The 26,413-nt window shown below is 33.3% G+C and overlaps 9 protein-coding genes across 9 annotated transcripts in view; 4 read left to right on the top strand and 5 right to left on the bottom strand.

Moving 5' to 3' along the window:
• Window positions 1–217: 217 nt before the first annotated feature.
• Window positions 218–3,003, bottom strand: LOC135960107 (telomere zinc finger-associated protein-like). The gene is made up of 2 exons (XM_065511319.1): window positions 2,408–3,003; window positions 218–1,383 (listed from the first exon to the last, which is right to left on the bottom strand). The coding sequence occupies exons 1-2, from the start codon at window positions 2,930–2,932 to the stop codon at window positions 418–420; spliced, it is 1,491 nt and encodes a 496-aa protein (XP_065367391.1). The 5' UTR covers window positions 2,933–3,003; the 3' UTR covers window positions 218–417.
• Window positions 3,004–3,435: 432 nt separating this feature from the next.
• On the top strand, window positions 3,436–9,991 carry vir (VIR_N domain-containing protein). The gene is made up of 5 exons (XM_065514413.1): window positions 3,436–3,619; window positions 3,695–5,999; window positions 6,216–7,520; window positions 7,823–8,555; window positions 8,628–9,991. Exons 1-5 carry the CDS (start codon window positions 3,554–3,556, stop codon window positions 9,817–9,819), a joined length of 5,601 nt encoding a protein of 1,866 aa, XP_065370485.1. The 5' UTR covers window positions 3,436–3,553; the 3' UTR covers window positions 9,820–9,991.
• Window positions 9,984–14,410, bottom strand: Mthfs (methenyltetrahydrofolate synthetase). The gene is made up of 3 exons (XM_065514414.1): window positions 14,183–14,410; window positions 13,815–14,070; window positions 9,984–10,424 (listed from the first exon to the last, which is right to left on the bottom strand). The coding sequence occupies exons 1-3, from the start codon at window positions 14,300–14,302 to the stop codon at window positions 10,195–10,197; spliced, it is 606 nt and encodes a 201-aa protein (XP_065370486.1). The 5' UTR covers window positions 14,303–14,410; the 3' UTR covers window positions 9,984–10,194.
• A 2,372-nt stretch (window positions 14,411–16,782) lies between these two features.
• Window positions 16,783–17,425, bottom strand: LOC135960649 (ATPase inhibitor A, mitochondrial). The gene is made up of 2 exons (XM_065511990.1): window positions 17,266–17,425; window positions 16,783–17,120 (listed from the first exon to the last, which is right to left on the bottom strand). The coding sequence occupies exons 1-2, from the start codon at window positions 17,316–17,318 to the stop codon at window positions 16,910–16,912; spliced, it is 264 nt and encodes an 87-aa protein (XP_065368062.1). The 5' UTR covers window positions 17,319–17,425; the 3' UTR covers window positions 16,783–16,909.
• Window positions 17,426–17,871: 446 nt separating this feature from the next.
• Window positions 17,872–18,687, bottom strand: LOC135962445 (uncharacterized). The gene is made up of 3 exons (XM_065514372.1): window positions 18,582–18,687; window positions 18,228–18,519; window positions 17,872–18,139 (listed from the first exon to the last, which is right to left on the bottom strand). Exons 1-3 carry the CDS (start codon window positions 18,635–18,637, stop codon window positions 18,011–18,013), a joined length of 477 nt encoding a protein of 158 aa, XP_065370444.1. The 5' UTR covers window positions 18,638–18,687; the 3' UTR covers window positions 17,872–18,010.
• Window positions 18,688–19,131: 444 nt separating this feature from the next.
• LOC135961398 (uncharacterized) lies at window positions 19,132–20,417 on the top strand. The gene is made up of 2 exons (XM_065512897.1): window positions 19,132–19,241; window positions 19,298–20,417. The coding sequence occupies exons 1-2, from the start codon at window positions 19,201–19,203 to the stop codon at window positions 20,415–20,417; spliced, it is 1,161 nt and encodes a 386-aa protein (XP_065368969.1). The 5' UTR covers window positions 19,132–19,200.
• Window positions 20,418–21,279: 862 nt separating this feature from the next.
• PolD2 (DNA polymerase delta subunit 2) lies at window positions 21,280–22,652 on the top strand. The gene has a single exon (XM_065513339.1). The coding sequence runs from the start codon at window positions 21,335–21,337 to the stop codon at window positions 22,616–22,618; it is 1,284 nt and encodes a 427-aa protein (XP_065369411.1). The 5' UTR covers window positions 21,280–21,334; the 3' UTR covers window positions 22,619–22,652.
• LOC135961762 (U6 snRNA-associated Sm-like protein LSm8) lies at window positions 22,653–23,077 on the bottom strand. Its single transcript, XM_065513340.1, has one exon. It carries the CDS (start codon window positions 23,020–23,022, stop codon window positions 22,732–22,734), a length of 291 nt encoding a protein of 96 aa, XP_065369412.1. The 5' UTR covers window positions 23,023–23,077; the 3' UTR covers window positions 22,653–22,731.
• A 2,540-nt stretch (window positions 23,078–25,617) lies between these two features.
• Window positions 25,618–26,413, top strand: part of Rab3 (RAS oncogene family member Rab3) — a 48,425-nt gene continuing 47,629 nt past the window's right edge. The window contains exon 1 of the mRNA XM_065511842.1: window positions 25,618–26,056. The gene's annotated coding sequence lies outside the window, so the exon portion shown is untranslated. The remainder of the gene's footprint in view (window positions 26,057–26,413) is intronic.

Genomic DNA, 26,413 nt, shown 5'->3' with positions numbered 1-26,413 from the left:
GACTTAATAATCCAGATATACATAGATAAGAAATAGGTAAAAAAATCGAGGTATCTCAGCCATTTGTGTGCCGATTTCCTCGATTTAAAGATAGGAAGAGCTTAATGAAATAAAAGTTTCTTAAGAATTTTGTCCCACCCTTTAGTAAAATATTTGGAAAAGTTTCCATTGTATTGTCAACCACTTTATATTTTTCACTAAGAATTAAAAAAGTTAATTATATGGAATGTTTATGTTTTAGGATAATTTATTTAACTTATTTAAAAGCTTTACAACTAAACTTAGGAGATACATTATAATTAAGAAACAGTAAATTATAATTAAAAATATTATGAAGCAAAATCTGTTTCAAATAAACCAAAAAATAATAATAATAATAATTTTAATACACAGTTAGTTGTTGTACAACATCTAATTCTAATCAATTGCATTGCGATGTCCTTTTTCGTGTGTTATCATGTGTTTTTTCATGGGCGTCAATTGTGTAAAACGACGATCACATATGGCACACTTAAAAGGTTTCTCGCCCGTATGCAGGCGCGTATGCACCTTTAAGGTGTTTTTGGCCGCAAAAGTGGCTGGACAGTATTCGCAGCTAAACGGTTTAACACCATTGTGCACCGAAAGTATATGCTGCCTCAGATGACTTTTCGATTTTAAAATTTTCTTACAGATATTACAAGTTACTTTAGGATTTTCATGGACCGTAGCAATATGCTCGTCCAATTTCAGCTGCGAAATCTTATGCTTACCACAAATGTGACAACGAAATTTCAAGTCATCTTTGTGATCATTGTTCATGTGAACTTTTAAATCGTACGATGTTTCAAAGCTGCAGGCACAAATCGGACATATGTATGAACGTTTATTTGTCGAAGGAGAGGCTTTCAATTGCATACTAATTTCTATATGCGTTGCGGTGCTCGATGATGAGGATGGCTCTAGAAAGGAATGTTGTGAATTTTGTAATTCTTCTTGCTTTAGACACTCTTGTGATATTCTTTCTACATGATTGGGTAGCGGATCATGATTATGAAATTTCTCATAGTGTTTGCGACGTGTGGTCAATTGACGGAAGCTGCGATTGCAATTGCTATATTCACATTTATATTGACGCAATGACTGATTGTGATCTTTGCGCATATGACGATAGAGATTACAGAATTTCGTATAGGTTTTGTGACAGATGTCACACTCGAAGGCATGTTCAATGCCCAAGTGCATTTGACGGATGTGTGCTACGTAGGTGTACCTGTGTATGTAACTACTTTTACATATTGGACATTTGTAGGCCTTTATCGCTTTCGGTTGTCCTTCTTCAGTGTCCAAGGCAGGCGAGGAGGATGATGGTTCCATTAGAGGTTCAACAAATTCTGTAGTTTCCTGCAATTGAGATTGAGTGAAGAGTTATTAAAAATATTCGATAAGTGAAATACTAAAAATTATAATTTAAATTTGCCGTTATTTCACTAAAAAATCCAGCTTGATTATTTGTAAAAATGATTTGCAATTAGTTTTCAATTCAAATATATCTTTAAAATGAATTGCAATTCGTTACCAATTCAAATGAATTTGTTGAAGTCAATTGCAATTTATTTCCAATTCGTTTGAATTGAATTTATTTTGAATTTATTCAAATGAATTAGAACGATGAATTGCAATTCAAATTAATGAAATCAAAAATGAGTTGCAATCAATCAAATTCGAGAGCAGATCTATGGGAAATGATAAATGGAAATTTCTCCTACCAAAATGAAAATATTCAGTACAAAAATTGAAAAGCCTTGTCCTGGATCTGCGACTGATCAATGTGAGATTATATAAACAAAAAAATGATTGTTAAAATCATTCATTCTACAAATTCATTTGAATTGGAAACGAATTGGAATTTATTTGACAAATTCATTTGAACTGGAAATGTATTTTTATCAAATTCATTTGAATTGACTCAAATTTCATGCATTTAATTTTTTTGAGTGAAAAGAATTAATTCATAATTTGTTATTGTGATTGATTCGCGAATTATTTAAAAAAACTCCACCTTTCGTTTCAACAAATTTTAAACAGAAACTTTTTTCTGCGAAACCATAAGAGAGCAGACAATTTCTTTTTAATTTGTATATTTCAAAATGCATAAGCTTTCAATACTAAACAAATTTTCAAAATACAAGCTGTTGTCACGTTCTTGATTTTTACCCATAATTTTATAACAATTCTGGTAAAACTGTAACAAAAAGATATTCGACGAATGGGGCTTTCTCCTTCAAATTTTCAAATGATAAGTGGATTTTTGTATGTTATTTTCAAAAAGGGGCTTAATCTATGATTTAATGATGACGGTTTGTGAAGTTCACTCTCTTCCTACATATGTAAATAAGTATAATGAAATAAAATCCCAATTATTTACCAATTTTATATCATTCTCCAATTTTATATCATCCAATTCCAAATCTAGTTCATTGCTACCAATAGCATCATCCATATCCCAATCGTTTTCCATATACTCATCATCCTCGTCGTCATCGTCTATGGGTTCTGATTTGATAACCAATTCACTTTGTGTCACCGTTTCCGACACCTGTGGCTGCAGCGGTCTCTTTGTCTCTTCAGCAACTGACAGCAATTTTGTCAAAACACTAAAGGAATGTACTACCATTTCTTTGAAATCATTTACATGTTTGTAATTTTCATAGCACGAACGACACACATATTCTGGATATTTTTGATGTCGCACAACATTGCTAAGACGTGTCACGTCTTCCAAAGGGTTTATAATTGACATCCATTTGTTGAGATTTTGTGTACGATCAATATGATAGAAAGCTGGCTGCTTTTGCTCTCCATTTAGTAATGGTTGGTCTTGAGTTTTCACTAGATTCCTTAGACAAGCTCGACATAGATGTGGAATATTTTCTCGTGTCAATGAAGACATTTTCCTTTTTTTTTCCAATTGTTATCTTAAAAATACAATTGTTGTAATTTCACTTTAAAAAAATTCCCAGAGCTGTGCAGTTGTGTAGTAAAAATGTCAGTAGCAAACAAAAGAACGGAACAGGTTGCCACATTGATATCTTTTACATTTGTTTATGTTTGTTGCAACAAATAACACAAAACCAAAAACAAAATTTCACAATATCACTTCAATGCAATACATTTGAAAATTTATATTTTTAGAAGAGTAAAGGTTGAAACAGGTCGAATTAATACTCCTTGAATTGATAAATAATTTTTTTTATTCGAAAATTTTCATAACAAATGTCTTCAAAGTATTAATTTCGATCTGGCAGCACTTAATGCACGTTGACGTTTTATATTTCGTCTTAATTTTCACAACACGCAGCTTTCATATGTGTCACAGAAAGTTTGTTTTCTTTTCTTTTTTCTGTTTTACATTTTGTAAATTACCATTTTCTTCTTCTTCGCCGAACGGTGAAAAGTTTTTTTGCCTGCGTGAATTCTTTTTAATAAAAATTGCTTAAAATATATTATTTGTATTGAAATTATTAAAATAATATTAAAAATTAAACTATTGGCACTGGAAAAAGCAACCACAATGGCAGAAACTGAAGATGTCAGCGAACTGTTATTCTTTGATACATTTTCCCATGAATCTGACGCGGTAAATATTTACTTCTATTTTGGGGAGTCTCAAAAGTGATTTTGATGTTAATTTTTTTCCTGATTCTTATTGTAGGACATAAATTTGGACCTAGTGCAATTCCCCAAACCTGTGTTTATTACACAAGTACGTATTATACCCTTGGGCGCCCGTGTACAAGCAGACTTTCCAGGTGGCGTACGTTTGGGTGCCACAAATCCTTCCAAGTTCGAAATAGAATTTTTTGTTAATGATTTGGGCATGCCGGGTGCATCGGCTTTTGAGAATTTGGGACAGCTACAGTATAATCAAAACGATTGTATACATTTGGAGTGCACGCAGGAGAAGATACCTACAGATGGTTTGGTGTTGAGAGGCTGGTATAGTACCATTACTTTGGCAGTATATGGTGTATTGACTAATTCCCTGACGGAAAATATAGCCAGCCCACCACCGGCCCCCTGTGAACCGGAAGAAATTGACGAAATACCCAATATTAGTGGCGAGACTATACGAAACTCTAGTATGCCGGAAGATGAACTAAAAGAAGAGTGGAAAGAACCATTGACCGCAGATTTAAGTGCTCATGTACATGAACACGAAGAATTGGAATATGATGCTTTACGTGTGCGTGGACCAGATGGTCATTATAGACGAGATTCTGGTGATGAAAGAGAGAGGAGATTAAGAAAATCATCCAGATCCTCTGAAAGATCACCCTCCTCTCGTAACCGTTGTCATTCGGAAAGCAATGAATATGTTAGAAATAGAGAACGAGAGCGTGAAAGAGATAGAGAGAAGCCCTTAAGAGATTGGTCCAGAAGTCCGGTGTATGCTCGTCATTCTAGACGAAAACGTTCTGAACGCTCCCGTTCTGATGTAGAAGAACCACCTAAATGGCCCAGAACACCACCAGCCTCTATAGATTCACCTGTTAGACCTAGATCTCCGGACTACACTGATGAAGAGTCTAATAATCATTATAAAACTGTAAAAACCAGAAGTTATCGCAGGTCATCTGAGTCTTTAGCAGCTTCGAACAATACGGCCGATGCACCAGAGCCCTGTGTCATTGAAGACGATGACAATCCTGGAACACCGGTAGAACAGTATGAACCCATCTTAAGTGATGATGAAATAATGGGCGATGACCAAGACAATGATTCCAATACCAACGAAGAACCTACTACAAATGCCGATGAGTTTGAACAGGAACTGCAGTCGTTGGCCCTTAAAGCTAAACCTGCAATCATTGCATTTGATGCTTATACCCAGCCTGTGCAGAAATTCACGCCCAGCTCACAACAGCAATACCAGAAAGACGTTGATATCTTAAAAGCCTTACTCAAGAAGTTCGAGTTACAATCGAAATGTGAAGATGTTACAGCCTTCAAAGATGCTGCCACTACCACAGAAGAAAAGGAAAGTTTTGTTTTTATATGTGAACAACTGATAAATCATTTATCGTACATTAACCAAAACTTTAAAAGAAGGCAGCATATTTTGAACAGTGTTTTAGAACATCCACCACATTTGAAACTTATATCAAAGATATGCATTATAGCATTGGACTTTGAGGCTGCTTGTTGCCAACCACAGCCCGCTTTTAAAATCAGACACATTAAGACAGGAGCTAGGTTGATGGAACTTTTAGCACCCAGTGCGGAAATATTCAATCATTTAATAAATAATGAAAAATTCGATCCATTTAAGGTGGTTTTAGAGCTTTACCATCAAAACTACATGGCTTTATCCATTAAATTGATGCTACTCAAAACTATTTACTCTTTATTGGATTGCAAACCCGCCCTTCAACACTTCCTATCACCTGTCATCAATGGCTATCAACTTATCTTGGACTTGTTGCAATCTTCGAAACTAACACGCACCAAGTATTTTCTGCAATCCATTGTTAAAAAGTTGCATCTTAATGAGTCCCTTTCGACGTTGCGTGAAACTTGTACACAACTCTTTGTTATCACCAACTATGAAGCGCAGTCTCTGGAACCTTATCAAATGTTGGAGGCTTGCTTGCAACAACTTTTGGATGCTTTGCAGGAAAATTGTCTTTCCTATCAACAACCTAAAAGATTTTTGCCCGTTTCAAAGAAATTTGAAATATCCGTTGATGCTGCTGCTCAAAAAACCTGTGCCAACACATTTAGGTCATATTTTGTACAACATGCTTTGGCGGAATCATTATTGCTAATTATTAGCAATGCCAGTGCGGTGCCTTCTTCGTTGGTGGTAACCAGCTTGGATGTATTGCGTTCCCTGTTGCAATGCAGCGTGGGTATTGATTATTTAACCGATGACTGTTTTGAGGTGACACAAATGCTGGTAGCAATGCTGTTGGGCATAGACGAAGTGCGAAAAGAAGTAGAGGAGGAGATTGTTGAAGGTAATTTAAATAAATATTTCTGAAATTCAATTTGAAATTTTTAAAATTCAATTGGAAATGGTGTAGCAATTGAACGGAGCATTTATTTAAGCTGTTTTTACTCAAGATCAAGTTTAACTTAAATTTAAATACATTCGAAAAGTAATTTTTACTTCAATTTTTGTACATTGGAAAAGTAATTCTTACAATATTTTTTTATTTTTTTTTCCCTCCTAGCAAAACTTCCAAAGTCTGTAGAAATCTCACCAAACGAAGAAGTATCTAATGAAACATCGCCTGAAACCCCTACAAAGTCACCTGCGAAAACTGAAGAAACTAAAACAAAAGACCCCGAAACTAAAGAACAAACAACTCCAGAGCCAGCACAGCAAGACATTGAAATGGCTTCTACGGATAAAAATGCTGATGTAAAGAAAGTCCTGCATAATAAAGAGTTGGAAAAATTGGCCATTGAATTGGCATATAAAATACAAACCCGCTATCATTTAGATGCAATTGTATTTCTCTCTACCATTAATGATTCGTATGATTCCGTAGAATTGGCCACACATTTGCATGCTTTGTATTCGCAAACATGTAATGCCAGCGGTCGCCAATATACGGTTGAGGTATTGGGTTTGAATAAACAAATACAAGTCTTTATGGATCTTATTAAGCAGGAGCAACGTTTGCAGGCTCAACGTCAATTGACTTCGCCCGGTGCCAAGTATAAAAGTCCCGTCTTAAGTTATGCCGTCGACCTGGTGGACTGTTGTGTACGCTACAGTGAAAATTTAGATTATTTGATAGAGTTTGGTAAGCGTATTCTAGAGTTGGCCAAAAATCATGAAACCTTTGAACCTTCCGTGTCGGCCGTGCTGCAGGAACTGTTTGTCTATCTGAAGCCCTTAGAAACTGCAAATATCTTTTCGTACGATGATATTACACCACTAGTGGAAGTTATTCAACGATCTTTGGAATACATCACCACCTTCCCCGGTGATCTTATAATGGGCCTAAGAATTCTGCGACATTTGGCTATAGGACCAGCCACCAAAGTATACAAATCGGCCGATACCGAAGAACTAAAACATCGTTATGTGGCCTTGCAATTCTATTCAGCCGATGGTATGCAGACCTTAGTGCACATTCTGGAAAAACTATGTGCATACTTCGAACAGCCCGGTCTCCATACACCGGCCTTAATGACCATACAGGGTATTCACTGTTGCCAGATAATTTTGCCCACATTGCAGGTAATGCGCGAAATGTTATCATTTGCCATACAATGTAGAGATGTGGAATTTAAAGATTTGACAGCAATTGATCATTTAATGCGCACCTACTATTTGATGCACTTCTTTCCGGCAACTAGTCCGGCGGCCTCAGAAGTTGCCAAGGCTAAATACGAAATTGTACAGACATTGTTGGCCTATACGCAGCCCAATGAACAGGACGAGGAGTTGCTGCACAAATCGCTGTGGACACAGATGATAAGGGAGATTTTGAAAAATATCGATGGTCCCTCAACATTTATACCAGGTGAGTGGGGGAAATTTATTTACTTTTTTAAGTATTTATTTATTGGTTAAACTAAAAGGTTTGTTCTATAACCCAATGAAATTATATAGTGTTTAATACCAATAGAAAGCTTTTTATGATCAGATCGCAGAGAAAATATGTTTCGAAAAATTCACCTTAATGATTTTTAATGGAAATTTTTAACCAAGAAAATAAAAACTCTAAATTTTTCCTTAAGTTTTCATTTTCAACAACTTAATAAATCCTTCTGCAGTTCACAAAATGACAATATTATTAACTGACATTAATTTAATTACTCACAGGTCTTCTAGTCTTGGCTGAGCTTTTACCACTTCCCCTACCACTACATCTGCCTGTTGTGGATCCCTCTGGCAATAGCGAAACACTTAAAGGCCAGGCTCAGCACTTGATAAGAGAACGTAAAATCTGGTCGGCCCATTTACATCCACAGGGAGCTCAAATTGCTCGCCTCATTGAGGGCATGGCTCCCTCATCATTCCCCCAACTAAGTGATTTACTAACACGTGTCTGTCTTCAGCTAGCAGATTTGGCTCCCAACATGACGCTACTTATTTCGAAAACTTTAAGTGATCTAATGACCAGTGAATGGTCGTCAGCTGGACAACAGCCTACAGCACATCTGGCACGTTTGCTGCAATTTTTTGCCCGTCTCAATGCTTATCCCGCTTTGAAGATATCCACACTTTCCATACTGTCTGGGAAATTATGGGATTTCCTAAATGGTTTGCTAACAATGAAAACCTCTACGGAGGTGGGCATAAAATGTCAAATTTCAGTGCATCGCATATTGGAAAGTTTTTTGGATTCGGAAATTTCATTTATAGCTTCATCCCCTGCTATCATCGCTAGTAATAACAACAGTAATCCTTTGCTGAACTTGGCCACTGCGCTGCCCCACAAAGAATTGATACCCAAAATTGTGGAAGCTATTTTCACCAATTTAATGCAGGTGGAAGTCACTTCAGAGGTATCGGCCATGGGTGTTAGAAATTTGGTGATTCTAACAGAGCATGAGTAAGTTTAATCTAACAATTACTACTTTTTGTTTATAGAAAATATAAAATTTGTTTCTATTTCCATTTACAGCATTACTTTCTATCACTTGTCGCTGATATTGAAACAAAAATCTTCCGAATTCCAGGCTTGGATACAAAAAATTACCACTGTAAATGAGGCTGGTTCCTATAATTCCAATATTGAGTCTTTGGTTTTATTATTACGTTCCCTAACACAAATAGAAGACTTGACACCGCAATATTCCTCCTTGCCGGCCAGATCATTGAAACTATCCGGACTGGAATTAGCTCAAATAATTGGTTTGAAAACAGAAGAACCCAAATCTAATTTAATTGAAGCGATTTCCTTAATTTTGGAACGCAATAAGGAAGACATCAATGATACTCTATTAAATGACATACAACAATTAAAGGATTTAATGGCCACTGTTAATGGTGCTACAAATACCGAGGATGATGTGTTGGCCTCAGAGCCTCATCTACCACAAACTGAAAGCATTGTAACACAATACGATGCCCGACCGATATTTACCACTTATGATCCACAAACCGATGATGGACACATGGTGGCCCATCACTGGTTGAATATTCTAAATATTGAGTCATTAACGGCGGAGGACTTTGAAACTCAGTACGAAAGAATCAGCTGTGATTTGACGGAGTTGGCAAAGACTTGCTTGACGCCGGAGTGTAATTTGTCTTCGGACTGCAAGAGAGTATTGCATTTGTCCGCCTCACCCCAATCGAATCGCGAACGTACACCAACTGCCCCCTGTTTCCGCACCAGACGCGTTGAAGTAGAGCCCTCTACTGGTAGACCTGAGAAGAAAATCTATGTAACTTCCATGAGAGGTAGAGGTTTTCCTCGACCTCCTCCATCACGCGGAGATCTATTCCGTTCGCGGCCACCCAATACCTCTAGGCCACCCTCTCTGCATGTCGATGACTTTTTGGCTTTAGAGACATGTGGTGCCCAACCTACTGGACCCACGGGTTACAACAAAATACCACCTTTAATGCGTGGTTCTCGTGTAGGACGTAATCGTGGCTCGCGCATTTCCGCTGTAGCAGCCTATCGCAAAACGAAAATTTTACGCACAAACTCACCCTCCACCTGGAATGAGGGTGGTTCCCCCCACTATCGCTCCAATCCAGATTCACACTTTTCTGTGGGGCCCGGCGATGGACCTCATTATTCGACTAATCATTTCACCGGCCGAATTCGTGGGCGTGGCATGCGTTCTCGCCCCTATATGCGTTAAAATACTACAACTCGTTTATTTGTTAAGCTTAAAAAAAGATTATCATTTTTTTTTGTCAAATTAAATTACAATACAGTTTGTTTTGTCTATATTCTAAGCTGACCTTGACTTATTTCTGTTCGCACATGTGTCTGTAAAATCTTTGAAATAATAATAACAAAAAATCATCGTATACGTACAATATTTTATTTAAAATTATCTTTTTACAATGTAAATGTTTTGTTTAGTTTTTTTTCTATTAATTCTTCTTATCATCTAAATCGCGCATAGAGTGCATTTTGCGTATGTCTGGGTTTTTATTTCAAATTTCCTCATTGCATTAAATTTTTTTTATTATTTATACAATGTGCTAATTGTTTTTTATTTTTTCAATTTTCATTCAGTTATTATTGTATGCAATCTAACATCATGTGCATCTAAGGGTAATGATTCTTCATCGACAATCTGTTCCCGGAATGCTAGAGCCATCAAAGTTGTTTTATTATTTGGATAAGTGGTCATGTGTCTTTTTAAATATTTATCATAGTAGCCCATGCCATGACCCATGCGACCACCGCTTAAGGTAAATGCCACACCGGGTATTAGAAATAAATCAATGCCATGTCCTGTATGGAAAAATAGGAAATAAAGAAAAAGTAAGTAGTTTTTAAAGTATGAGTTTCAATAAAAAATTCATAACCAGTGTATCGTTAAATCAGTAATTTATTACTTCAAAAATATTTGGAATTGGACCTATATAATTCAAATCTACTACAAATTATAATTTCTTCAATTTAAATCAATTACAAATTAGCTTTATTAAATACAATATATATAAAATTGAATGAAAAAAGTAAGAGAGCTACATTCGCCAGTGCGAATCTTATATACACTTCACCTAATTATTAGGGTATTCAATTAACCGGCTTTCTGGTTTAATCGGTTAACTGAGAATATAATTAAATGTTTTCCTTTTAAACGATTTTTTTTCTTTAGATTTAATAAAACTTGACTTGGAAAAAACTTTCTCGATTGTAGATGTTGGAAAAATCGAAAGCATGATAAGGATATTCAATATCTCAGTTTTTTAAGTCATTGGTGTCCTTTTTGGATTGTTTTAGATATTGAATACTTTTGATAGTTTCGTTAAGTTCAGTTCATGTAACTGCAAACAAAGTTTTAAATACATGTATATTAAATATTCTCACTAAACATTTTTCTTGGATGTTCGAAAAAATATGTACAGTGCACTCGCGATAATATGAACACTTTTTACTTTCATAGGGTACTCTAAATTATGAACTAAGCTGTTCATATTTAAAGCTTTTTAAAATATGAACAGCTTATTTTTGTTTTATTAACCCTTTGACATTGATATGTAGTCCATAAACATGAGTATGTGGAATGGAAATTTCCACTTTACGGCCAAAATTCTAGTAAATCCGATTAAATTTGTTTGTATTTCAAAATATAACTGATTCACATTAAATACAGAAAATGATTACTTTTATCTAAAAAGTCTTATGGTCGTGAAAGGGTTAATGTATTTTACATAGAGAATTATACATAGAGACGAGACACTCCAATTTGTCAATCAAAAATACAACAAATCATATGTCTGATACAAAAACAAAAAACATTACTAGCATGTATTTTGTTGTTGCCAGAGATAGGTTTTTGACAACAGACTTAGGTTTCTGACAAAAAAAAACCTAAGTCTGTTGTCAAAAACCTAACTCTTGCAACAACAAAATACATGCTAGTCAATGTATTTTGTTGTTGTATCAAACATATGATGTGTTGTATTTTTGTTTGACAAATTGGAGTGTCTCGTCTCTATGTATATTTCTCTATGGTTGAAATCTTAATCAACAGTGTAGTGGCTAATTCTGTAATTTCGGTTAATCGAAACAAATTAATCGGTTTATTTGTTATTTGAAAATCGGCAATTTTAAATTATTCGAACAGTTAACCGTCCAAAATTAATCGGTTAACCGACTAATTGAATACCCTACTAATTATACTTTAAAATAAAAATTTATATTTTTTTTTTAATTTTGAAAATAATTTTTTTTTTTAAATTTATTGTGAAAAAATTTCAGTCAAAATTTTTTGATTAAATTTTTAAAAAAAAATTAATTTTTTTTAAAAGAAATAATTTATATTAATTAGTGAACATATTTTTAAACTTATTAGTAATTTTTTTTTAAATTAATTAGTGAAAAAAATTATTTAAATTTTTAGTGAAAATTTTTTTAAAATTTATTCGTCAAAAAAATTGTAAGGCAAAAAAAAATAGTTTTGTGAAAAAAGCTCGGGTTATAAAATATTTTTCCAGATTTTCACTCATTGTATGTCCGACTTACTTATACTCTTTGAAACATCTATCATTAAATATCCATATTGCTATATACATGATTTAGTAATCCAGATATAGATAAAAAATAGGTAAAAAATCGAGGTTGTCCCAGTTTTTCCTTATATATCAGCCATTTGTGGGCCGATTTTCCCGACTTTATATAGCAATCGAACCTGGTCCATAGCGGATATATTGATGTATGAATCTCGTATATATGTAAGTTATTTGGGGGTTACGGAAAGTTGATTTCAACATCCTCGGGAGTTATTTCATTTTTAACTCTGAATTTGAATAGGAAAAATGGGAAAATTTAAAAAACTCCCGCTGATAATCTTTGGCTTCATTCAAATGTCGTTTATTTAAATAGAGTTCATACATCGTGGAATTAATTCAGAATGGAATTAATTTATAAAAGAATTCATTCAACCTTTGAATGATTCAATTTGTGTTAATTCAATTCTAATACAAATTGAATTAAACTATTAGGTGCATGACTTAAAAATGCGGGATTGCGTATATTTTGAACGCAGTTTTTGTTTTTAATAACTTATATGTCATTTATTCTCACTTAACCCTCTAACCGACAAGGCTGCACTTAGGCGGGATATGTTGAATGTATGTAATGCAGCTTTATTTGCTTATTTCACCCATTATAACGGTAAATATGTGTAAAGAGATAAACAATTTACTTATTGTGATAAATATGAACGTGCTCTTGTCTTTTGTTTTTTTTTTTATTCCAACGTATTTTTTTTTTTTTATTCAAACAATAAATAACCTGGTTATATACCTAGAGGGTTAAGGTACGGTCACACATGCCAAATATTTACTCAAAAAAGCGTAAACACATTTTCTTGACGTTTGTTACTCTTACAAGTATTTTGTAAGATCAATAAAAAAAACTATTAAGCGGTTACGTCTTTTTCGTCAAATAATTGCCTTTAGTTATTGAACATTGTAGAGTAAAAAATTTTTTTTGTTTCAATTTCGAATTGAAGCCGACAGACCATGAAAGACGGTCTTGCATGTCCGAAATTTTGTTTACGATAACCCGAAGCGTAAGAAATCGTACGTGAAGCCAGGCCAATCAACCGAATCTGCAGCTCATAATAGATAGGACCCATTTGTTCTGTATTTGGTGGGATCAAAAGGGTCCTATCTATTATGAGCTGCTGAAATCTAACCAGACTTCATTCTTTTTTTTTTTTTGAAAATGAAATGAACTTGGGCAACTAAATTGTCTAATGTGAAAGGGTCTTAGAAACTGTTAGAACAGATCAAAGTAGTTTCAAAGTATATTTTTTAATTTTCAACTTTTAAATTACCAAACTTTAAGAGGTAAAAGATTAGTAACATAAAATTTCGGATTCACAGATTTTTTTCTATAGTCAACAAAATTTTATTTTTCAACTAAAATTGTTTTCAATATTTATCTTGTATTTTGACCTATTAATGGAATATTTGGTAGGGTATACAACTGTTTTGTTCTAAGTTATGGCTATGTATGGCAATACTACAAATTATAAACTAGAACCTAAAAACAGCAAATTGACTTAACGATAGATTAGATTTATTTTTAGATTAATTAATCTAATTATTAATTTGTATTTAATCAACATGTAATTTGTAATATTGTATTTTTTATAAATAAACTTACCATTTGTCAGAGCATTTTCCCTACCATCCTTAACATTCGGCTGCTTAATATGCCACTTGGTCAAGGGCAATGTCTCATAATCCTGCAAATCTTTTAAACGCACCATTTCCATTTGATTGCCCTCGTATGTGGGCACAAAGACATGCTTCTCCAAACGAAAACATTCACTTAACAATTCACTGGTGTCCACCTCCATTGAAGTACTCAAATAAATACTAACACGCTGAGCCGAACGAAATGCCTCTGTTTGTAAAACCTTTAAAAGAGATTCAAATACATACATATGTAGATCATTTTCGACACAAATTTTTCGTTATTTTTTGTTGACCAAACAAAATATTCATAGATAACCTATGAATTGTCTGTACCTTTTCGGCTATGGCCTTTGATTGTCTGGCTCTCGATTCGGGTGTAATAGATTTAAGAACTTCTTTCTTCATGTGACTCCTCAAAGCACTTTTTAGAGGATTTGTTAAGCTTTTAGCCATGTTTTTAAATTTGTAGTTTATATTGAATTTGTTTAAAAGAAATCACTAAAGATTTCTCTGTTGTTTACTCATCGACAGTCTGCTTCGAACTGTCGGTATGATCATAATTTCGATTTTCTATTTTAAGTACAAATTTAGTGCGGTTGAGACCGGTTTGTTGCTGTTAATTTGTGCTCGATTTTATGTTTATTTAGTTCTCTAAAACAATCTTTATACAATTAAAAGAGAAAGAAAATATCTTATCACAAGTATTCTATAAATTTTTTGATGTCGTTACAACATGTTGGTTTTGATAAGAAATGTTGTAGGAATATGAAAAATAAATAAACAATGTGCTCTACATGTGGCCAGGTTTTATAGCGCTCTGGTTTGTCACCTGATTGGGAGAGGAGAGCATTATTGGGGAAAAATATGTATTTGAGAAGTATTATTTGAATATCAATAAGTATCTATTTTGGCTGAGAATACAAAAACATATTTATATTAGAAATTGCACTAAATAAGCAGTATGTATGAGAACTATGTAAGCCCTACACATAAAATAATTATTTCTACAATATTTCTGAACTACATAAATGTTTAATACTAAAGAAATATTTACAAGAAGTTGTGTGGGTCGATTATGATGGCAACAGAACTGCAGTTGCGTTGTCAGAGGGCAACCATAAAATTCTGGGGGCAAATTCTCGTAATCGCAATAAATTTCAAACGCTTATCAGCCTTCGCAACTTTAATTCGGTTGTCATTCATAATAGATCCATTGATCTCATACAATTTGAAATTAAATATTAAAATTGAAATGTTCAGTTCAGTTCAGCCTATCATATGATTGCGAAAGTTGGCTCAGTCCACATTCAGTAAAGTGCCTGCAAAAGTGTTTGGCATCTTCGAAGATCATGAAAATGCCTCGAACAAAAGATTATGGAGAATTCTGTCTCCATTATAATGATTGTCCATTCCAGTTGCTCTATCATCCATTAGTAATCCAGATATAGGTAAAAAATATGTCAAAAATCGAGGTTGTCCTGGTTTTTTCCTTATATCTCAGCCTTTTATGGTACCGATTTTCTCGGAAGAATTCCGGAGATATTGATGTATGAATCGCGTATGTAAGTTTTTTGGGGGCTTCGGAAAGTTGATTTCAACAGACAGACAGACATTACTTAATCGACTCCGCTATCTATAAGGATCTAGAATATATATAAAAGCTAATAATCGATTTTCGACTTTTCGATCAACCATTTTCATTTCGATTTTTACAGTCGATTAATCGAACCCAATCGATATTTTAATAATCGATCTGCATTTTTGGGAACTATAGCAAATGACCCATATACGCTATAATAACGGATTAAAATCATATTTTGGAAGAGTATTATAACTCCTTTATGTTTTTTCAAAAACACACTTTTTCGGTTAAACCGGAAACCGGTTTTTGAAATTTGCCGGTTTTTTGGACACTCTAACCTCAATATAAAGGAGTTATTATAACTCCTTTATACTACATACTTTGGGAGCATTTTTATTAAAGTTGACTGGACTCAAAAAATCCGAGTTTACCCGGAATTTTGTTTTTTTTTTTTTACAAAAAAAACGAAACCGGTGTAGTTTACAAAGATGAAAAAACCGGTTAACCGGTTTTCGGTTTTGGATACTCTAATTGAGGTGCTCATTTTATAAACCGTAACGGCAAACATTTGACAATTTTATGGAATTTCGTAGCACTTTTTTACAAATTTCTTAAGTTTGAAAAAATCGATTTCAGCATAAAAATCGGAGTATATAATTGATCACGAAAAAATCGTTTTTAGACCCTGAATATCGATTTTCGACCATAATCGTAATCGATTTACCATTCCCTAATATATACTTTATAGCGTCGGAAAATTATATTGTGGAAATTACAAACGGAATGAAAACTTATATACATAATCCCTTCTCTCGAAGGTGAAGGGTATACAAATTGTAAAGTGCCGCATACGATAGTTTATATCATTTAGATGATATCGTTGCGATGACGTTAGAATATCGTTTGGTTTATTTGGTAAAGATAGATTTGAAGGGTTGTGCACTATAAGAAGTACACTTCCACTCGGAGACCCATAGGATCCATTATGATACCCTTTAGAAATATAACTAGGTGCGAACTAGATGAAGAAATGAAATTGAAGAGAAAAAGAAGACAGGTGATATAAAGAGAATTAAGTGAAGAACCCAGTCCAAAGAAAAAATACAGGAAATAATTATAGACTGGGATTCTCTGAGTCCCGCTACCTAAAATAGCCAGTCTATCCCCCTGACAAAGCCTAATAGATTTCCTATTAACTCATCGAACTAGATGTGTTAAGAGAAGAAATTGAAAAGAACCGTTTATTCGGGCCTTAATCTACATCTTAAAGTAATTCTAAAAACGTGTTTCCCACTATGTCTCTTATAGGTTTTCTAAACTTTTTGCCAATTAAATCCAAAAACTTAAGAAATTAAATTTTTTTAATAATTTTGTTTTATTTTGTTTAACTTAAAATTCTAAATTTTTAATGCCGATAATAACAGTCTTTTAAAGCCCATGGTTGGCATAAAATTCCACATTATTCTCTCATTTTCTGTTCACTTTTTGGCAGCTTCATTTGGTTTTGTGGTGTCTGTTTTGGTTTTGAGATTCTTCAATTGTTCTTTTTGTTGTTTATAAAAGAATTCTTCCTCGCGAGCGGCTTCCATTTTACCAAAACTGCCGCCAGCTTCACGGATGCTGCCACCACCACCGCCGCCTTTACCGGCACCACTGCCCAATTCACCAATTTGAGACATTTTCGAAAGTCTTTAAAATAAACAAATTTGTTATTGTACGATCAGTTAAGTGCAAAAGTAGGACAATTCTTATGTAATCTTGATATTTTCAATGAAAAATATAGATTTTTTTTCGATTTCTAATAATTTATGTTTATTTACACTTTAATACTCACTGTATTTGTTGTGGATACAAACGTTGTGTTATACGTCTTGCTGTTAATAACATACTGGAAATAATGTTAACACTTGTTTTGTTTTTATATTTTTGTTTAAACTTTTGATAAATAAATTTCACAAAGTTTTGTTAAATTGCATTCGCTTGAATAGTTCAACTGCGCACTATTGTGAATTTTGTTTTTCTTTAATCATTTGTTTATTTTTATATCTGTGACTAGTGTAAGATTGCCAAGTACTTCTATTGGTGTATGGTAGTGGGGTATACTTTGGTAGTGGGGATTTGTAAAACCTTAAGGGTACCATACAATATCCAAATGCTAGATATAAAATTCACTTACGTTTATTTGTTGTATGTCAATTGTTCAAACAATCGACTTTTTGCTGGAAATGTCGAAAAGTCGAAATCGACTCTTTGGTCAGAAAAAATTAGATATATGTAGTATAATTGGAACCGATTATGGCTAGGATGATGTAAACGATTAGAAATTATATTTTATCAATAAAACTAAAATTTTTTAAGTGCTAAATTGAGTCATATTGCTATAAAATTTATTTCGAAATCAAAATTTAAAATATTTCCTAAAAAACTTTGATTTCGAAAATTAAATTATATAGAAACCCCCAATAAACTTTAATATATTTCAGGAATATTATCAAAAATATAGTTAAAAATGAATTAAAATATATAAGATAATAAATGCAATTACTTTCTTTAAATTTTGAATTTTAACGTCTTCATATTTACATATTCGAATCGATTTCATCTTCACTTTCGAATTTTTTTAGTTTTTGTATATTTGGTGATTGTTCTATATTTGTTTCCTGGATAGTTTTAATTTCTTTACAAAGTTTTGTGTAACACTCATTTTGCTGCCAAGAATTTAAGAAAAATGTTAAATGAAATCAAATCAAATTACTGTTTATAACTAGGTATTAATACAAAATTAGTAATACTGACCTCATTTAAGAAGAACGCTTCCTCTAGACAATTTTTATGTTTATTAAGAGCACATGTTTCCCTTAATGCTGTGCGATCATCACTTGCTCTCAACACTTTTTCAAATTCCTTCCAATCACTTATACAATTTTCACATTTTAATGTTGTACCCTGTTCGCGCAGTTTTGCAATTAGGTCGTTATTTTGATTACAAAAATATTTTTCTTCCTTTAAACCGCCTTGAGGTTTCTCCAAACCTCCACCAATTACTACGGGAGTTTTGGCATTAAATTTTCTATTTTGTAGTGTTAAACTGAAGATGAATAGACAATGTTATATTTAATTCTTGAAGAATTTTCTTTAGTTTTCATTTACCGTGTAGATATTTTTGGCCATTTTTGTCTGAGATTATTTGTTAATAAACGTATCATGATGTATGTTTAAAAAAATATAAAATTTGACAACGTTTGCTAAAGAAATTTTGAAAATGTGGAAAAAGTATCAAATATAATAGGGTTGCAATTTTTTTCTTTATAATAAAAAACTAAAATATTCCAGTATGTAATGAAAGGCTTAAATAGTTTTCAATCGATTTCAAGAGTCATTTTTTAAACAACTGCTTAATACCCAGATGACAAAAATTAAATAATTTAACAGTATTTAGACAAATAAAAGTTTGATTTACAAAACGAAAAAATAAATCTGTGTTTTTTTTTACAAAACATCTTAAGTGGAATTTTCAAATTGTTCAGGACAGCGTAAAAACTATTGAATTGATCTATAATTATTTTGTTATTTGACCCTGAAGAACTTTATTATTTGTCACAAACAATTATTTGAATAAATCTTTAGTTTATTTCTGAAATAAAATTAGAAATGGTGTAGTTTTCATTTACAATCTAATTTAATCAAAATAAAAAAAAAACTATCGCAACATAAATTGAAATTTATACAATTCATATTTGCTTTTTTCTTCTTTTAATTATCAAAATAAATGTTTCTTACCAAAATGGTAAAAGATTTTCTTGACTCTCTGTAAGCATTAAAAAATGTAAATTATCGCAATAATATTTTCAACGGATTTTTTTTAGAAAAAATTCAAACCAACAACAAGCAAGCGAAAAGCCGCAGCGAAATCAAACAAGAACTAGTGTGTCTCATTACAAAACGAATAGAAAATCTAATAAATCCAAAAAATCTCATATGAAAAGTTGTCTTAACGTCGAAGACATACAGGATCAACTACCACAAACTTCGACTAAAAAGGGAATGAATTTTAGTAGCCAACCTAACTCTATAAACAAGCCCGTAATACCAACAAAAGTAAAGTCGGGTAGTTGGAAACGATCAGAAAAATCCATTACACCATTTAACACGTTCTCAAATAAAAAACACAAAAACTTACGCAAAAAATCACCCAATTGGTTGAAATTTCCAAATAGTAAAGTGAAAATACATGAATCAAACCAGTTGGTTAATGAGAGTGAGCCAACATCTGCCTGTAGACCGGGCACTTTATATTCCGATGTATTGTTTGGTGCAGGTTGTTCAAATTTAGTGAAAATTAAAAATTTAACACCACGACTTAACAATAATACCACAACGGCTCAAAAGAAACTGACAAAAGCTTTATTTAAATTTAGCGGAAATCATAAAAACGATACTTCAGATGAAAGTGAAATTGATGAAAAGAGCAATTTGTTTCCAGCTTTGCAAAAAACTAATAATAATAATAAAATTTATACATCCTTGCCGACAAATCCCACTAACAGCTCCCAAGTTGTTGAGGACTCTGCTTCCAAAGATACAATTTTTATTAAAGAATTGGCAACTACTTCATCAACATCGTCCCCAACTAAAAACCAGGACTATGAGGAAGCTGATGTGGTTATACTTTCTGATTTTAAAGGCTTATGTTTAGCAGATAATGGCATTTCCTATGGTAATTATTTGGAGGGTAATTTTCCACATTTAAATGGCAAGGTTGAAACTGATGCTGGGTCATCTTGTAAGGACAACAACTTCCTGGCTTCATCTATTTCAAATATACCAAAATGGAATTTTATGAAGGCTGAAACAGATTCAGATGCTTTTCCCAAATTTTTATGTCAATTTGATGATGAAAATTACTTAAAGGCCGAGAAACTAGCCTGGCTTAGTTTGAAATTAGCCTTGGGCAATAATTCGACACAAAATAAATCGAAAATTTAATAGAGTTTTATAATAACGTTTGTTTTTCGCTTATTAAATAAATACATTTTAAATAGTTCAAACAAAATTTTTCAACAAGGCATTGTAAATACATAAAGTTCCAAATTTATTAAAACTTGGTACATAAGTTCTTTATGGTCATACAAATCGGAGTGTCTCGTCAATAGAGAAATGCTCATAGAGCGGAAACTAATAAAAAACGAATTCATGCCCGCAATTTCAACAAATACCTAGATATCTTTTGGAACTTACCCACTCTTAGATAAACTCCTACGATAAGGGTATAGCCAGTTTTGACTCCAATATTAGTTAATATACATCGCCCTTTATCAGGGGTTTGTAGCCAAATTAACCGGTGCTGGTTGATGCTATGGATGTACAAATATACTTCGGTCAAGCTACCTCATTGTGATGATAACATTAACATGGGTGCACATATTTTACCAAAAGAATCGATGCCATGAATTGGAACATTAAAGTGTTGATGGATTCCAGCATAGAAAATAAGTCATGACACTCGTTCAGACCACACAACAATAGATGATATAATACCTCAGGATAAAGGAAATTGTGACCGAACAGATTCTACTGTCTTCCATCCATCAGATTTTATAGCTTCCCTACAAGATGAGGCCTTAAAATATGTTTTTAAAATCCCATTCCGACCGATTAATAAAATGATAAATTTATGTGTTATAACGGTATTAGTTGTTGTTACTAAAAAAATTAACATGCCTGTTATTGTAATCAAACATCTCTGTTTTTCTACATATTACCTCTCATCATTAACCCATCTGTTTTGTTATCACTATAATACCATCTCTAGTTTGGCGGCTAAATTATTAAACAAAACATTGCAAATTATTTGCTAATATCACAAACAATTTAAAACATAAAACAAACAAAAATTAAGCAAAATGTCCACACATCAATATGAAAGTTATTCACAAAAGTTTTTAATCAAATCTTTCGACTATCAAAAACAATTTTCCCATCTATATGCCCATCGCTTGGCTGAAATGACCAGTCTAATACAAAAGCGAGCCATTGATCACTGGGGCACAGCGGTGCCCATTAAGAAACTATGTGATTTGCGTGAAGATACTGAGGAGGAGTGCATCATAATTGGTACGATCTACAAACATCAGACACATAAACCCAGCATACTGAAAGAGATCTCGGAAGAAAATCAGTTGGCACCTCAGCCGCCGCGAGAAAATTACTCTGACCCGGAGGATAAAATAATATTGGAAGATGAGTTGCAGCGTGTACGTTTACATGGCAAGGTGAGAAGTGAAGAATTGGCTACGGGCATTGTTTGCGCTGCCATGGGTCTGATTGAAGAAGATGGACGATTCGATGTCCAAGAATTAATATTCTATGAAAGTGGCCTGCAAAAGCCGCTAAAAAAGATGGAAACCGGTGATCGTCTTTTGATTTTAGTATCTGGTCTTGACTGGGTAAATTCACATAATTATGTGGACTCATTGAATCTTTTTCAGCACTGGCTAAGAGGAAATTTGCAATGTGGCGAGAAATCTACGAATTTACGTTTAATTATTGCTGGCAATTCGGTAAGAAGTTGTGAAGAAAAACGCCAGCATTCGCTGCAAACAAAATGTACAGACTCCAAAGATACCATAGATGCCATGAAGGCCTTAGATGCCTGGTTTACTGCTTGGTCAAGCTCGTTAGCCATAGACGTTATGCCCGGACCTTATGATCCCGCAAATTTTATGTTGCCTCAACAGCCTTTTCACAGTTGTATGTTTCCCACGGCTAGCAAACATGAAAACTTTCAAAGTGTTTCGAATCCCTATGCCTGTGCTGTAGACGAGGCTTTGATTGTGGGTACTGCTGGGCAAAATGTTAAGGATTTAATACGTTGCACTGCTATAGAAAAACCCTTGAATGCATTACGTTTTACACTTAAGTGGGGCCATATAGCACCTACTGCTCCTGATACCTTGGCCTGTTATCCCTACATTCATTCGGATCCATTTGTTATGAAAGAATGTCCTCATGTTTATTTTGCCGGCAACTGCAAAGAATTTTCTTCTTCACTGCATGAGGGTTCCAATGGCCAGAAAACTCGTTTGGTATGTGTGCCCAGTTTTGCCACAACACAAAGTGTAGCCGTGGTAAATTTAGATAATTTAGATTGCCATGAAATATCTTTTAACTGTGGCCAAGATGATTAATAATAAAATAAAACAACACAAACTAAAATCAAAATTCGTTTCCATCTTTAAAAATAAATGTTTATTTTTTTGTTTTCAAACTTAACAATTACTTTTTTGATATACATATAGATTCAATGTACCACTGGTCCCAAGGGTTCACCTCTTATATTGGGAAAGTCTAGCCTTGAATCGATGGTCTCATCAATTTGTCCTATCACTGCTATGTTGTCTCCACGTATTATATGCAAACCCAATACGATTTGTTCAATGCCGGCTGTTGGTGAAAAGACTCGTTCATGAGATTCATCCAGAATCACATTGATGGTTTGATCGAATCCCTTAAGTGTTCCAATGAAATTGCGTCCATCTGCTGTTATAATCGATACTGTGTGATTAATATATTGTTCTAGAGCTGATGCCATTTTAAGTTGTTGGTAAGTAAATTTAATAAATAAAATAAATCGCGTAAACGTTTTATTTTGTTTTCTAAACAAAATTTACAAAGTATAGAAAAGTTGCTACGGCAGTGTGGATTACGGTGGAATTGAAACATAGGTAAACAAATGCTTGTTTTGTTAGTGATGAACGTTTTGTGTGGAATTGGTATGTGGAAAAGGTGTTGCCAAGTATTATATTTTTTTTTAGTAGTACAAATTATAACTTTTTTTATTACTATTGTTAGAAAAAAAAATATACAATGATAAACAATACAATGGAAACTTTTCCAATATTCAATTAATAGTTCAAATTCCCAAACAATTCTTATTATTAAGCTTGGTATTTTGTTAATGAAATGTCTATGTAATTTATTCAAAAATGTTCATATAAATCATGAACCATAGACTTACATATCACTCACTTATATAATATAGATTGGAAACTCCCCGTCAAAGACCTAACTCAATTGTAAAAAACCTAAGTGATGGGGATGTTTTAGTTAAAAACAAGTGAAAGATATATTCGGCTGTGCCGAATCTTATATACCCTTCACCAAATTATACTTTAAAATACAAATTTTAAATATTTTTAGGTATTAATTTTTTTTTTCAGAATTGTTTTTGAAAATTTTTTTTAAAAAAAAATTATTTTTCGAAATTATTTTTTAAATTTTTAAAAAAAAAAATAATTTAAAAAAAATTAATAATTCAAATTTATTAGTGAAAAAAATGTATGACAATTTTTTTGTTAAAAAAAAACGGACTCATGGCCAGTACAACCAGACTTCCATGCTCCCAAATAGCCATTTCGTATTTCTAGGGTTAATTCCCAGGTTTTCCCAATGGCTCTTTTACAGGCATAAATAGCAATAGCTACCTCTCGCTTGGATATTTAGACTCCAGGATAGCTTGGATTTAGAATGATACCCAAGTACTTCCCAAGATGTTTTCCAGAAACAGCATACGTGACACTTTTGCACTTCATGGAATCTAATTCCATGAGCAGTTGATTAATGGCAATATTTAACAGGAGTGGCGATAAATCTGAAAATAGTATCAGTCCCATAGAAGAAATAATGACTCTATTGGTCACAATACAAGTGAGTCTCATCAGATCTGCCCTTCATATAGGCATGCTGAGACATAGAAAGTCGGGATAGATTGTAATAATGTGTCAAGATGTTTTCCAGAAACAGTCACTGCAACATCATCAGTATATGCAACAGTTTTCATGGAGTCTAATTCCATGAACAGTATATTAAGGAAATAATGACTATTGGTCAGAAGTCTACCTGATGAAGAAGATAGACTGATCTACATCCAGTCAGCCCAAAGCCGAAAGAATTGTCTCTGGCGTCACCTTGTTAAATACCCCATAAATATTCAGAAAGGTCAACAAAGCATATTACTTGTGCTCGACTAGTGACTGTAGAGCCATCTCAAGGGATCTGCCCTTCATGTAGGCATGCTGAGACATAGAAAGTCGGGTTGGATTAGTCAATGGACGTAAGTTCAGTTCCATTATTCTTTCCATGGTCTTCAAGAGGAAGGATGATATACTAATAGGCCTAATGACTTTCGCTCTAGTATAAGAAGCCCTCCCTAACTTATGGAGATCAATTTAGCGATGATAAATCATCGGAAGAAAGGCACTCGGCAGGCTACCTAGCCGGTCAATGAATTTCTCGGCGTCACTTCATCTCAAAAAAGCCCTTCTGACTGGTGCCACATGCCTGGTGGGTTTCTCATTGCCCTGTTGGGCACTAGTCACAGCTAGGGAACCCCAATACTTGTTTGCAGTTTCATCACTGGGTACCTGAAATATGGTCGCAGTTCCTTTGCTCACAATTGGCACTGGGCACACAACTCAGGCTATTGCAACCTCGCTACTAATAAATTCGCATCTTCCTTTAGGTTTTCCCAATATCTTCCTGCAGATGTTTGATCTCCAGTAGCCCGCAGAATAGCTCGGCCCGGTGTCTCCACAGAACTAACCTGGATATCAGTAGCATTTGATTCACAACGACCTGACATCGTCGCTGCGGAAATAGGGCTTCCGACTGGATTTCGGACGGTACCGAAGGATTGCATTTTATACATATCTGCCAGGTTGATAAGTTGCATTGCCACTGAGTTGAAACAGACCACCAACCATTTTAATTTCGATTTTTCCATTTGTTTCGATAACAACAAACATTTGGAAAAATTTTTACTCATACAATTTTTTTTAAACAAATGAAATCCTCAATAAAGACCGTTTCGTTTAATATTTACTTTGAGGCGGTGAATTTTCTTTTAATTTTAGGGTGGCAACAATACTCTTGTTTATAAATCCATTACAGAGTTGTATTTCATTGCATGCAATAACAGGGTTGTTACATTTACCGTTAATCTCAGAAATGTACTCCACTAATAGTACCTGCCACCAATGACAGTTATTTTAAAAACATGCGCATTGTCGATAAACTAAAAAATATATGTTCGTATCAAAAAAAATAAACTCCTATTGATTTTTATTTACACTCTCCGAACATCTGTGTGCCATAAAGTATTGAATACAATCAAAATTAAAATTCTTACACACAGCAGAATAAAATGAAATGTCATAAAGAAAGCCAAGAATAGAGTGGGAAGAGGCAAATCAGATTCGAAAAAAAATCCAATAGTATACATTTGTTGTGAGAAAATAAAAGACACGACGAAACGCTGGAAAAATATAGTGTTTGTATTACTTTTTTACAGTAGGTGTAAAGTAAAAAGAAGAAGAACAGTACACAGTATAGAGTGGACGAAACGACAAATAATAATTTATAATCTTGTGCTCTTAATTTTTCGTTAGTATCCTGGCATAAAGTGAAAAATCAAGTAGAATCGTAGTTACACGATTTCAATAAAAAAAAAATTATTAAACATCATACAAATTAAAATCAATTAAAAAAAATTCAAAAAAGTTTAATCAAATAAATAACAATAAAAAAGGCTTAAAAATTAAACAAATATTATTTAAATAACCGTAAACGTATGCTTTAATTTTTTTTTTAATTTTTCAACAATTTTCTATCGAAAAAAATTAAACTAAACGCACACAGCTGTCATAATTATAACTAAATATTTACTCCAGAATAACATTTTTAAATTAAACTAAAATAAAGTATTACATTTTTCTTAATAAAAAACATAAAAATTTATTATCGCAATTAATTTTCATTCAATAATCACAATAAAACGTAATAGATACAATTTCTTTTAGGATTTTTTTCATTTTCATTGCGTTAGTTATCGATTTATGTGTGTATATGTGTGAAAAGTAACAGTAACAACAAATACTCACAGCAGAGGCAGAATATTTAGCAGCAGCAAAAGAGCAGCAACACAA

The sequence above is a fragment of the Calliphora vicina genome, chromosome 5 (genome assembly GCF_958450345.1).
Source record: "Calliphora vicina chromosome 5, idCalVici1.1, whole genome shotgun sequence".
NCBI lineage: Eukaryota > Metazoa > Arthropoda > Insecta > Diptera > Calliphoridae > Calliphora > Calliphora vicina.
This window is presented reverse-complemented; position numbering and strand designations above follow the sequence as displayed.

Excerpts from the sequence above, each read along its gene's own strand:
- LOC135962445 (XM_065514372.1), bottom strand. The coding sequence starts at position 18,637 with ATGATACGTTTATTAACAAATAATCTCAGACAAAAATGGCCAAAAATA. Across the intron at positions 18,520-18,581 it reads TGGCCAAAAATATCTACACG|TTTAACACTACAAAATAGAA; the intron begins GTAAATGAAAAC and ends ATTCATCTTCAG. Across the intron at positions 18,140-18,227 it reads AAGCGTTCTTCTTAAATGAG|CAAAATGAGTGTTACACAAA; the intron begins GTCAGTATTACT and ends AATTCTTGGCAG.
- LOC135961762 (XM_065513340.1), bottom strand. The coding sequence starts at position 23,022 with ATGGCATCAGCTCTAGAACAATATATTAATCACACAGTATCGATTATA.
- LOC135961398 (XM_065512897.1), top strand. The coding sequence starts at position 19,201 with ATGTTTCTTACCAAAATGGTAAAAGATTTTCTTGACTCTCT. Across the intron at positions 19,242-19,297 it reads AAAGATTTTCTTGACTCTCT|AAAAAATTCAAACCAACAAC; the intron begins GTAAGCATTAAA and ends GATTTTTTTTAG.
- LOC135960107 (XM_065511319.1), bottom strand. The coding sequence starts at position 2,932 with ATGTCTTCATTGACACGAGAAAATATTCCACATCTATGTCGAGCTTGT. Across the intron at positions 1,384-2,407 it reads TGGAGAATGATATAAAATTG|GAAACTACAGAATTTGTTGA; the intron begins GTAAATAATTGG and ends TCTCAATTGCAG.
- LOC135960649 (XM_065511990.1), bottom strand. The coding sequence starts at position 17,318 with ATGTTATTAACAGCAAGACGTATAACACAACGTTTGTATCCACAACAA. Across the intron at positions 17,121-17,265 it reads TTGTATCCACAACAAATACA|ACTTTCGAAAATGTCTCAAA; the intron begins GTGAGTATTAAA and ends TTTATTTTAAAG.
- Mthfs (XM_065514414.1), bottom strand. The coding sequence starts at position 14,302 with ATGGCTAAAAGCTTAACAAATCCTCTAAAAAGTGCTTTGAGGAGTCAC. Across the intron at positions 14,071-14,182 it reads CAAAGGCCATAGCCGAAAAG|GTTTTACAAACAGAGGCATT; the intron begins GTACAGACAATT and ends TCTCTTTTAAAG. Across the intron at positions 10,425-13,814 it reads GGAAAATGCTCTGACAAATG|GACATGGCATTGATTTATTT; the intron begins GTAAGTTTATTT and ends TTTTCCATACAG.
- vir (XM_065514413.1), top strand. The coding sequence starts at position 3,554 with ATGGCAGAAACTGAAGATGTCAGCGAACTGTTATTCTTTGATACATTT. Across the intron at positions 6,000-6,215 it reads AGAGGAGGAGATTGTTGAAG|CAAAACTTCCAAAGTCTGTA; the intron begins GTAATTTAAATA and ends TTTCCCTCCTAG. Across the intron at positions 8,556-8,627 it reads GTGATTCTAACAGAGCATGA|CATTACTTTCTATCACTTGT; the intron begins GTAAGTTTAATC and ends TTCCATTTACAG.
- PolD2 (XM_065513339.1), top strand. The coding sequence starts at position 21,335 with ATGTCCACACATCAATATGAAAGTTATTCACAAAAGTTTTTAATCAAA.